At 33.3% G+C, this 11,517-nt stretch overlaps 2 protein-coding genes across 2 annotated transcripts; one reads left to right on the forward strand and one right to left on the reverse strand.

Annotated features, from left to right (window-relative positions):
* Positions 1 to 1,338: 1,338 nt before the first annotated feature.
* LOC106713595 (fanconi-associated nuclease 1) lies at positions 1,339 to 8,028 on the reverse strand. Its single transcript, XM_014506425.2, has 12 exons — positions 7,943 to 8,028; positions 7,222 to 7,702; positions 6,850 to 7,128; positions 5,590 to 5,788; positions 4,996 to 5,226; positions 4,564 to 4,686; positions 3,978 to 4,212; positions 3,446 to 3,651; positions 3,081 to 3,202; positions 2,547 to 2,798; positions 2,016 to 2,185; positions 1,339 to 1,567 (listed from the first exon to the last, which is right to left on the reverse strand). The coding sequence occupies exons 1-12, from the start codon at positions 7,952 to 7,954 to the stop codon at positions 1,409 to 1,411; spliced, it is 2,469 nt and encodes an 822-aa protein (XP_014361911.2). The 5' UTR covers positions 7,955 to 8,028; the 3' UTR covers positions 1,339 to 1,408.
* Positions 8,029 to 8,896: 868 nt separating this feature from the next.
* On the forward strand, positions 8,897 to 9,740 carry LOC106713625 (dynein light chain Tctex-type 5). The gene is made up of 2 exons (XM_014506461.2): positions 8,897 to 9,244; positions 9,575 to 9,740. Exons 1-2 carry the CDS (start codon positions 9,021 to 9,023, stop codon positions 9,738 to 9,740), a joined length of 390 nt encoding a protein of 129 aa, XP_014361947.2. The 5' UTR covers positions 8,897 to 9,020.
* The last annotated feature ends 1,777 nt before the right edge of the window (positions 9,741 to 11,517 follow it).

Genomic DNA, 11,517 nt, shown 5'->3' on the forward strand with positions numbered 1-11,517 from the left:
TATGAGAATATAGATCGTAAATTAATAACACATTTGGTAATTAAAAGCTAATTTGCATTCAATGCAATGTTACGATTATAAAATAAATTGAAAAATATTAACTAAAATAAACTTTTGGAACGAAGTTCCTTATCGCGCGTTGTGAAAGGGGGCTAGACGGAAAAAATTCTTACGAAAAGTTGTCACGACACTTTTTGCTATTATAGTAAGTATGTTAACGACGAATGAGCGCTACTTCACCATGGCAACGACGTGACAATATATTATATAACGAAAATTCACAGAAATAAAATGTACTTCTTGTGAAGACTTAAGTTTTTTATTCATAGAATAAACATTGGTTCCTTCACTAATTAATCAAAAGGAACTTCGTTCCATCCGGGTGTCCCAACACACCTCTCAAGTTTTTTTACTAATGTTTGTTATTTTATATTTTACTATCAGAAATCGACTTATTGCCAATTTTATATGGGAACATAATATTTTAAAAAGAATTTTGAAAATGTATAAATCAGATTTATTATTATTTATTTTTGAATTTAAAAGCTCTATTCATGCGAAATCCTGATTCAGATGTCTTAGTTTTAAGAGATTCATGCAATAAAATTATATTTTCAAGATATTGTTTATCCAGGCTAGTACCAGTACTTTACTTTATTTTACCAGTAAAAGCCTAAATCTGTATGACTTACGAATATAATTGTAAATTTTTTGTACTTTAGTCAAAATATTTAATAACATGTTTTGACATGATTATTGCTATTTAACGATAGTTATCGTATTTATATACACTTTAATTAATAACCTTATTTTGGAAGTCCGTTAAAATGACTTCTCATAGAACATTATAAGACGGAAACATTTCCCAAACTGAAAATTTGGATTCTCTCACTAAATTCACCTTAGTAAAACTATGCCCAGTTAACACTATTCCAGTCCAGTTATTGTATACAGCGCTGGAATACAATAGGAAAATGTGTACCCACACTGGAGAACTATCTGTGTTATATGTTTCCAGTTGTAATTGAGAGCTGGATCACTAGACTGGGATAATGTGAACTGGGCTAACGCCCAGTGAGCCGATGGGCCCTATGTATAAGGTCCAAAGTAACAAATCGATGATTTTTACATTTTTTATATTAAAAGCTATGTTTTAGTTTAGTTAACAACATGCACTAAACAAAATATTTATAACATTTACAGATGTAAACGTGTTTTTTTGCTAAAGTAAAAGGGCGTATGTGGCATCTTTTCTTATATGGTTGAAACTTTGAGAGCATCTCTTAGAAAGTTGGCAATCTGCACATTGACTTATTCATAGGAGCCATTGAAATGTTAAAGATAAAGTAGAGTAGAACACACAAACTGAAGGCGGTCTCTTTCTATCACTAGCGTGTACGTGAGAAGACTATACATGTTGCGGTGCGGCGCGCGCCCTGCAGCGCGTGGTGTTGGTGCCAACATAGCAGAACTCCGCGCGCAGTCCCGCCCCCACCAAGTACCGCAGCCACTGCAGCTGCTTCACAGACGGCTTGTCAGAGTCCGTCTTCACCTCCACAAACTTTATCTATAACAAAATACAAACAAAAATTTACTAAACATAATACGAATCTAGATAAATAAATGGTATTAAGTATATTAAGTCATTCAGTTAATCTAATTTGGAGTTATTATTAACAATATTATCCTTATTTGAAAGATGTTACTTCGAACAAGGTTTTTATGGAATATTTCAGTTACGAGAACTCATGATGAGCCTTAGAAGTTTTTTATATGAACGACAAACACGAATATAAATGACTGTTTAATTGAAAAATGGCACACAACTTTAATATCTGAAACTAACGCATAAGTTATGTTTAATGATTGGTTACATGTTGGTGTTACCTGTTTAATGATTGGTCACTTGTTGGTGGTAGATGTTTAATGATTGGTCACATGTTAGTGTTACCTGTTTAATGATTGGTCACATGCTTATGTTACCTGTTTAATGATTGGTAACATATTGGCAGTACCTGTTTAGTGATCTGGTTCCATATCGTGAGGTCTGGGAAGCCGCTATGCGTGCGGCGGTAGTCCTTGGCGAGACGAGCGCAGAGCGCGCTGATGGCCGCGCCGCCCAGACACCGGCACACCGCCTTCACACGCTCCACACCAATACTGCGCGTTATGCCTGACACCTCACCTGAACACACAGATTATATCAAACTAAAACATTATTCGTTTATTGAAAAACCTGAAAACAATTTTATTGTACACCTTTGACACTCAGTGGAAGAATAAGAATGTATTGACACCTCATTCGTCAAAATAGGTTCAGTTTTTTAAACTAAAAATGGACACAAAACAACACAAAATTATACATACGCTCGAAAAACAATACCATCCTGAGATTGTAAATGAAAAAAAAAACAAATAAAAAATGTAATATATGTAACAAGGCATTATAGATTACTAATTGTAGATTACAAAATATTCAACTTAAATTAAAAAAAAAATACCACTTAAACATGTAGAAAAAGGTGTTACCAAAAAATAGTTGTTACCTTCAGGCCGCGAATCCCAGGTCTCCTGTATCCAGGTCAGCAGTTCGCTCTCTGTTGCGTTGCTGATCTCTCTGAGGCGGTCGTCGATGAGGGCCTTGCGGTTCACGTAGAAGCCATCAGTGAACATGTCCTGGGGGAACACCTGCAGGTGGGACAGGAACACGCCGCGGACTCCCGGCAGGCGTACATATATTATGTCCCAGAACAACACGAAGAATATCGTCGTTATAATCCTGCCCTCCCAATGACCGCCTGCAAAAAAACGTAAGCTATTTGAAATCTGACAACTATGTTATAAAACAGGTACGCTCGTATTGGGTCCAAAAAAAGACCGATGGGATCTATGATGGCGGAAAAAGTTGAGGATTCAGAAGAAGAAATCAGTACAATCAAGAAGTCAGTATAATTTTGAAAGGGATGCACGAGACAACTGTTTGGGAATCTCTGTTGTTGAAATGTTATAAGGTTGGAATGGTTAAAGGTTGGAATGTTCAAAGGTTGGAAGGTTGGGTGATTGAAAAGTTGAAATCTTACCATGAGTGTATTCTCCAGTATTTATGTATTCTTCAATGCAGTATTCCTCCGCGTCGAGAAACATGCGGCTGCCGTCCGCCGTCAACGTTTCAAACTTTATCTTGCCGCGGTTGTTACACGTCCTGACATTTTACAATAAACAGAAAACTTAACTCTTATTGCAGAAGGATAATGTGATTAAAAATAAAGAAAAAAATGTGTAAAAAAACTTAAATCAATAAATTCATTGACATAATAAAGAAAGGCGTTTTGGAACGAATTTCAAAGTTAACACATACAATGCCACTATGATTTTCAAGAGTTGAACGCGCGAGCGTGTCGACGACATTTAACGTGTTATTAAGTAATTTAAAATCAACACTTACTCTGTGGGCTGTTTATAAATATGTTTTGCTTCAAAATCGTTCTCCTTGATAGAGTTCAGTAGAGCACACTCTAGCAGTTCATGTCGCAGATCGTCACTTAATTCGGTACACTTTTGTGTTGCCAGTTTAAAAGCTCGTGGCCGCATCTCACACTTACAATCTTCCTCTATATCAGATTTAAGCCCTTCTAATAAAACTTCCGCTGCCTGAAATTTAAATAACCAATTTAGTAACAATTCATAAAAAAAAATTGACTGATTGTATTGACAACAATTTGCGTTCAGTTTAGCAAAATATCTTAATTATTTATTAGGACAGGAAACAAATAATGACACTTCACATTTCTAATCGTTGGTTTCTGAGACCAAAGTTCCTGTATAAAACATACCGTCTTCCCTCTCGTTATCTTTCCGATACCAAAATTACTTTGGCATCGGAAACCAACTGTAAATCAGTAAAAAAAAATCTACTGTCACAATGAAATGTTCATATATTTAGTAAATCGAACAAAAATATATAAAACAATACATACCTTCTGATATGAGTTTTCATGTTTTTCCAAAATAAGAGCCTTTTCAGCATACCACAGAGATTTTTTATGTTGTCGAAAGGCCGACTGTTGTATTAATGTAGACAAAATTTTTAGCGCTTGTTTAATACATTTTTTATCTTTCATCTTTTTCAATTCTGGTACACTTTTTTCTAGAATCTTGATATATATATGTCCCGGTGTGTACTTTCGTAACCATGAAGGCAATGATTTGTAACTGTAATTTTTATAGATACATTTTAACGGATGATCTATATAGGAAAAAGATATATGTAAACTACCCATCGCCCGCGACTCCGTCCGCGCGCATTTAAAAAACACTAAATGGGGGGGGGGGGGTTATAAAAAATAGATGTTGGCCGATTCTCAGACCTACTGAATATGCTCACAAAATTTCATAAGAATCGGTCAAGCCGTTTCGGAAGAGTTCAAGTTCGAACCCCGTTACACGAGAATTTTATATATAAGAAAGAAAAAAAATTGCAAAAATTTGGATGGACTGATGGATGGATAAATGTATTTGTTACTACTTTGAGTCAACAGCTAGTAAAGTAATCAAAGTGCTTACTAATTCCATTCTACGTCACTCAGATTCTTGTACAAACTGTAAACCATCGAGCTGATAACAATTTTTTCATCAGTAGTATTTGCTGTATGCCATTTCTCAGAAATTGTATATGCATTGATGTAACTGAAAAGTATACAAGAACTGAAATTTTATGTTGCGAAAAATATAAACTGCATGAAAAATTTTTATAGTAATAAAACTTTATATTTGTAAAAAAAAAATATAAAACATTAATACATACATATAAGTACTTGCAAAACATAATAATAAAAGCTATTGGATGACCATTGTTCGAAATTTAACAATAATACATAATCAAAGATTTTTTTATTCTTAATTAAAAAAGGCTTTATGCACTTCTTCTCGTTAACTTTGTGTCAAATTTCCAATTTGGGCAAAATTATTGGTAAAAATAACTAAATAATATATTACCTTTCAAATTCATCACTTGTATTAAAGACAACAGTTGCATTGTCTAAGGTAACGTCATCATTTATTGGATAAATTTCCTTTTTCGTTTTGCTATTTAGAAGTATTAATTCTAATTTATTTTCTCTTATAATACTGTAGTCCATTCCAAAATACATTAGATAATATAACTTTGTTAATGTTACATCAGCTTGCTCACTCAATCTATAGCATTTACCAGCTTTGAGTCTCAACCTGAGGAAATATAATATATATATGAGTCCTATGTATAAGGGGCCCACACACTGCACTAAACACAAATACACATTTACATGTGTAGTAATGATGAAGTAAAAGGTCATATGCAGCCTATTTTCCTATATGGTTGAAACTTAATGAGCTTCTTCTGGAAAGTTGTCAATTTGCACATTGGCCCTTATTCATAGGTGCCATTAATATTTAATAAATATATAAAATAAACAATTAACTGTAGAACAATGTCAATAACTATGGAATATTCAAATTTACATTTTTTTTTTATTTGTAAAAGTATCGGTCCAGTGTACAGCATGTTTTACGTAAAACGGAACAGAATAATTTTGGTACTGTTATACTTACTTTTCCATTCCTCTATTTGCATTACTACTTTTTTCACCTTTGAAATAATTGCTTATATTGACAGTGCGAGAAATGAAGTTCTTTAAAGATGTTATTGCCTCTTGTTTTGTTTTCACTTTGATGTTTAAATCTTTGCATACATCTTTTAATTCATTAAGTTTCAATACTTCAACATAATCCTCAAATGTCATGCAATTTACTGTAAAGATATTAATATTATTAAATCAAACATTAGTTTTAATAACTTCATTCCTTAATTGATATTAAATGTCTATAGGACTTATACTTTTATAATTAAAAAGACTATCTTTATATTATAGTACTAGCTGTCGCCCGCGACTCCGTCCGCGCGCAGTTAAAAAAAAAAATGAAAAATAGATGTTGACCGATTCTCAGACCTACTGAATATGCTCACAAAATTTCATGAGAATCGGTCAAGCCGTTTCGGAGGAGTACGGGAACGAAAACTGTAACACGAGAATTTTATATATTAGTAGTATAAGGCATCTCACACACAACATAAGTATTAGAATGGGATTCCGAATTTTAGTATGGTTTTGAATTTGTTTGTATGTGTGTCTCATAAAAATATCACCAATTATCATAAAGTACTTAGTAATACATCAGTATTATCATTACTATGATCAGTGATCGTAATTAATTGATAATAGTCAATTTATTCAAGATAGAAACGTTATTACATCATTTAAATACTACACATGTATTCCAGGAAATAAAACAATCACATGTAGTAAAGATAACACTAAGTAATGTTGATAATTATTAGTTCCAATCTTTATTTATTTTATATGACAAAGAGAGACAAATAACTAGTCATAGGGTTAGTGTTAAGAGCTAATGTACAGCTACTGTATATCGACGGCAGAAAGCGGAAATGTCGTATCTCAAAATATCTAGTTTTACACCAGAGCCAAAAAGCTATTTCAAAAAAATCACAACTCCTAAATTAATTAAGATAGGAAGTTGAACTTTGGAACGTATTTCTATCAATCTAAGCGTTATTTGATACCGTTAATTGGTATGTCCTAAAGTTACTAATCCATTGATTATTTTTTTACTAGTTACAGCAATTGATGTTAACTTATTTGGGCCAATTTTTGAGATACGACATTTCCGCTTTCTGCCGTCGATATTATCTGGAAAATCTAAGGAACTGCACATACATTGTTTTATATAAGTATGTTGTATGAGTTCAGAAATCCTTAAGGAATTAATTAAAAAATTATATTAAAATCTCACCATCATTTACAGAATACTTGATGAAACCTTGCTCTATTAAAGAATTAATCATAAACTCAAAATGAGGATCATCAATATTGTTGTCTCCACTAGCAATCTTCTTAGCATCCTCTCTTCTATACCAGCATCTTTTGCGCCAGAACAATCTACATATCAAACGCATGCCGGGCTTTACTACTTCCAGACACTTACTTAAAAGGTTGTCTAAAGGTTCAGGCAGCAGTTTCCTCAGAGACTCATCATTAAGATAATTGTGAATAATCTTCAATAGAAACATAGCTGTACACAAATTATATGTTTAAAAACAAAGTTTATAATTAGAATAAGTAATTAAATAAGTTATTGATATAAAGTAAAAAAAATAAGACTTACTCTTATCATCATAGCTTTTAAATTCTTCACAAAACAATTCATCAAGAGCCATTGTTGCATCATTTGAACTAAACATACTATGCAAGTTCTTTTTTGCCTTTTGTGGTGTATTTACCAGGCGATTCTTAGTTGGAGAAAAGAACTTTTTTGATGTTCCAGGAGTATTCATTTTCTTATTTGGAGTGCTCTCATAACTATTAGTTGGAGTTTTGGGAGTATATAATATAGTACTATTAGTAGTATCTGAATCATCAAATCGTAAACACATCGGAGAAGATTTAATAGCACTGTTGCTTTTATCCGTGTTAGTATCTGTATCTTCATCATCACTGCACAAATCAATAACATCTCCAGTTTGATGTGTTTTCACTATCTTATTTGGCGTCGATGACTTTAAACTTAAATTATATCTTTTTTTTGGTGTACCGTCCATATTTTGAACAATTTTACTGCGATTTATTTTATAGTAATCGGTTATCATCTGTAAAAAGTAACAAGAAAGGCTGAATAAACTATTATTGTACAATTTACTACACAATTTTACGAATTAAAATTCGATACTGGTAAAATATCACATAATTATAGAGAAACACCTTATTCACACTGAATGCCGCTAAAAAGTCAACTGTAAACTAACTAAAACACAATACCAATCTTTCAAGGTCTTAGATAAACTTTAACTAATAGACTATACGTATTTATAGTGCTAAAGATGCCAAACCTCTACATGCATGCATTACAATGCATTGTATGTTGTTGTGGGTGTTGCGGCTGCAAATATATATTTTATTTGTACTACAAATTGGGTTGTTTCCTTCAGTTTGAAAATTTGAAACGATTATTCTGTCAGTGATAGACAGTGACAGTGACATATCAGTTTTGTTTCTTAAGTTCGTTTTTTATGATTTTATGACCTGGTTAAAGAACCTTTAAGCCAAACTTAAATACATATAAAAGACAATCACAGCTTTTTCATCGATGGCAGTTTTCATTAGATTAAGTTTTTTTTTTTCAAATCTAGTAAGTTGTATCGATCCAAAATTTTGTCAAATACGTAGAAAAAATGTCAAAGGAATCTAAGAGAACATCTTTAAAGTTGCGCGATATAATCCTAGGTCGCCATCTTAGCAAGCAGAAATTGGCAAGTATTTCTTTTAATCAATTATTTTGAATAAGACAGAAGATAGAATTAAGATTTAGACTAGAGAGTCGGTCTTAGATTTTAAGGTAGAACGAAAGGTGCGATCAGCGGTAGATACTAAAATTATTCGATTATATTATTATTAAACTGCAAGCTTTACAGAAAAAGCATTTGCAAGCTTGATTAGAATTTTTTGTCTACAAAGCTCTCGGAAGATACCTTTTTCTGCTAGGATTAAAACGGCGATGCATCAACATAAAAAGGATGAAGAATAATTCCACACCTGAACGTTTAAAAAAATTGGTCTACCTGTTGCACTAGAGAAAAAACAAATTGAATTTTTCAAAATACGTGTACACTTACAAATTTTTATCAGTTATTCAAACCGTTTTGCTTTTCCTTTAACTTTAATTTCTCATATTCCTACGCCACTGACGCCACTTACCCCTCTATGCTATGCTATTGGTTCCTCCGAGTTGCTCACTGGTCTCTAAGTACCGGCAACTAAACCCATATCGATTAAACAAAACTTCTTGTGTGAACTTTGTAAATAAGTTGTTACTTTATTCTGTTTACGCCAAAAATCAAGTAGCAGGTATAAGCCACTTAAAATTTGCCGCGATTGTGGAATAGGCTTAATTCTTTTAAATGAAAAACAATGTCTGAAAAGAAGTTTCTGTCGAAACAGATTCGGATATATCAGCCGACTTATCAACTGGAATCTAGAAAAAGCTTTAACCCTGAAGATGTTAGGAAAATACTTCAACAACACATTGATTCCGAATTACAAGAAGTCGAATACAATGAAAAAGTAGTTCCTGATTTATGCACCAGTCTCGCTGAAAACATTAGAACAGCGATAAAGGAGCAAAAATATGATAGGTATGATTTAATTTACTACGTGGCGATTTTTTTTAAATAATAATAGGGTTTAGATTAGATTTTATTGTTTTTTAATAGTTTTTCTTGGACACGAGCAAGGGGCCATCTGATTTCGCTAAAATAGCGAAGTGAGTACTGATTTTGACCGCTGTGACCCGTAGATCTGCAACAAGTTGATTATTTTGTTTGTTCTCGGATAAACTTAAAAATCACTAAACAATTTTTAAAATTCTTTCTATATTTGAAAGGTCTTTTTTTAGAGTATCTTTTTTAATAACTTCTATAAGGTTTGAGTTTTGTGAATAGTTTATTACTTGAAATAATTTTCAGGTACAGGATAATAGTGTCGGTGACGATAGGTCAAAAGCGGCAGCAAAGCGTTCACGTGTTCCACTCGTTCCTTTGGGACCACCAGAGAGACGGATTTGCCGCACACAACTTTGAAAATTGTCACATCTATGCAAATGTTGTTGTTTATGGTATTTATTTAGATTGATATTAATAACATGATTATTCTCATACTACTGCTTTTATTTATTAAATAGTTACGTAAATTTTACTTATCGTAGCTTTCGTTCAAATGTATAAGAAACTCCTTCGAAATTAACTATCAAAGAAAATGTTGATGCAATTTGGATGTACTTTATTTCATACTGATTATAGATGTTATGCGAAACAATTGAAGTTGACTTTTTAAGTTTTTGTTGAGTTGTATAAATTTTTACAATAATAAACAAGCGATAGTTCTGAAAGGGATATTTTTTTGCGAGGGAAGGAATTTGAAATAACAACAACTTTTTACAGATCATACATATTTATTTATCCATTTCATAATATAGATATCACACTGGCCCGCCCTTACAAAAATAAATGTGTAATACAAACAACGACCCAGCCTGTTAAAGCCGGCTGGTGTGACGGCGCAGGTTTCTCGATCACTGGAGCTCCGGCGGCAATCAACATTGGCATCGCTATTTCCTATCTTTCGATATCTAGACCTACAACAAAATCTGAACACAACCTCAAACGGCGCAGTCACCCCAGCCAGGTCGACTATTGAATGTCAGATATCCTTATAGAAGAAGAAATTCAGATAAATCTAAACCATTATACAGGTCGATATACACAAGATTCAATTAATATACGTTTACGTTACGACAAATTCGCACATATTTGACACATAAAGCGAAGAATATTAATGATAAGAAGATTCAAAATAGCATAAAAGAGTTTGGTCCGAGACACTGAAGCGAATTGTATCCCGCGTACAAGAAGAAACTAGCACCAAGCCACCGTACGACAACAACAAGGGAAGCGGCGGCGACGCGGGGACGCGGCAATCGCGGGCGCGCTAACGCAAACTATGCTCGTGCTAAACACTTCCAAAAAGGTAAAGATACATATAAAATGCTAAAAGAATGAAGTCTTGCGGGAATGCATCGGTCGAACATACATTGCGTCAACGCTGCGGCATGTTTATTGTTTTTTGAGCAGATCGCGTCGGTCGCGGCGGAACCTCTACGGCCTCGTTACACTTCGGCGGTTCCGGACTACAGTCAGCCTCTCACTGATTATTTTATATCCGTATGATATGTCTTTACAGATACATCGTTCTCTAGTACTGAGTACACTACGACCGTACTGTACATTATGCCGATAAAAGTATACTTACAATATTATCAAAACGATCTTTACGGAAATAGTTAAATATATGCTAGTTTTATCAAAAACAAATGCACTGAATATTGGTATCAAAATATTATCCTAATATACGTTGTGTGAGAGTTATATTGATTAGATATGTGATATATTTGTGTATAAAGATACGTAAGAAAACATTTTACATCGAGAGATCTAATCGTAGTCATTCGGTTTACAAAAATATGACTTATATCTTAGGTGCCATCGATTATGTTGAACTTTATTTGAATTTTTACAGACTGCTACCGTACTTCACAAAACTTTTGGTTCTAACGAGCTCGTCCCATAAGAAACTATCCAACACGCCTCGGAGATATGTCGAGACGTCGAGCCTTGATCCGATCCAAACTATACCCCACAATGACCGGTGCACAAGTTTAACTTTTAGGGGAAATTTCTTAACTAGAAAATAATTTACAAAACTTCTATGTATAAAAATATAAATATAAAATACTAAGTCGTGTTTTAGCTCAATAGAAAATAATTTCATGTTATAAAATAGCAAATTATTCGACACGCCTACTACAAAATGTCACACGAAGATAGAAAAATGGATGATGTGCGGCAGCGGG

The sequence above is a fragment of the Papilio machaon genome, chromosome 16 (genome assembly GCF_912999745.1).
Source record: "Papilio machaon chromosome 16, ilPapMach1.1, whole genome shotgun sequence".
Taxonomy (NCBI): Eukaryota; Metazoa; Arthropoda; class Insecta; order Lepidoptera; family Papilionidae; genus Papilio; species Papilio machaon.

Bases quoted from the DNA above. Each gene is read 5' to 3' on its own strand.
- LOC106713595 (XM_014506425.2), bottom strand. The intron at 5,789-6,849 runs GTGAGATTTTAA...ATATCTTTACAG, and splicing joins CAAGTATTCTGTAAATGATG to TAAATTGCATGACATTTGAG. The intron at 4,687-4,995 runs GTAATATATTAT...TATACTTTTCAG, and splicing joins ACAAGTGATGAATTTGAAAG to TTACATCAATGCATATACAA.
- LOC106713625 (XM_014506461.2), top strand. From the start codon at position 9,021: ATGTCTGAAAAGAAGTTTCTGTCGAAACAGATTCGGATATATCAGCCG. The intron at 9,245-9,574 runs GTATGATTTAAT...AATAATTTTCAG, and splicing joins AAGGAGCAAAAATATGATAG to GTACAGGATAATAGTGTCGG.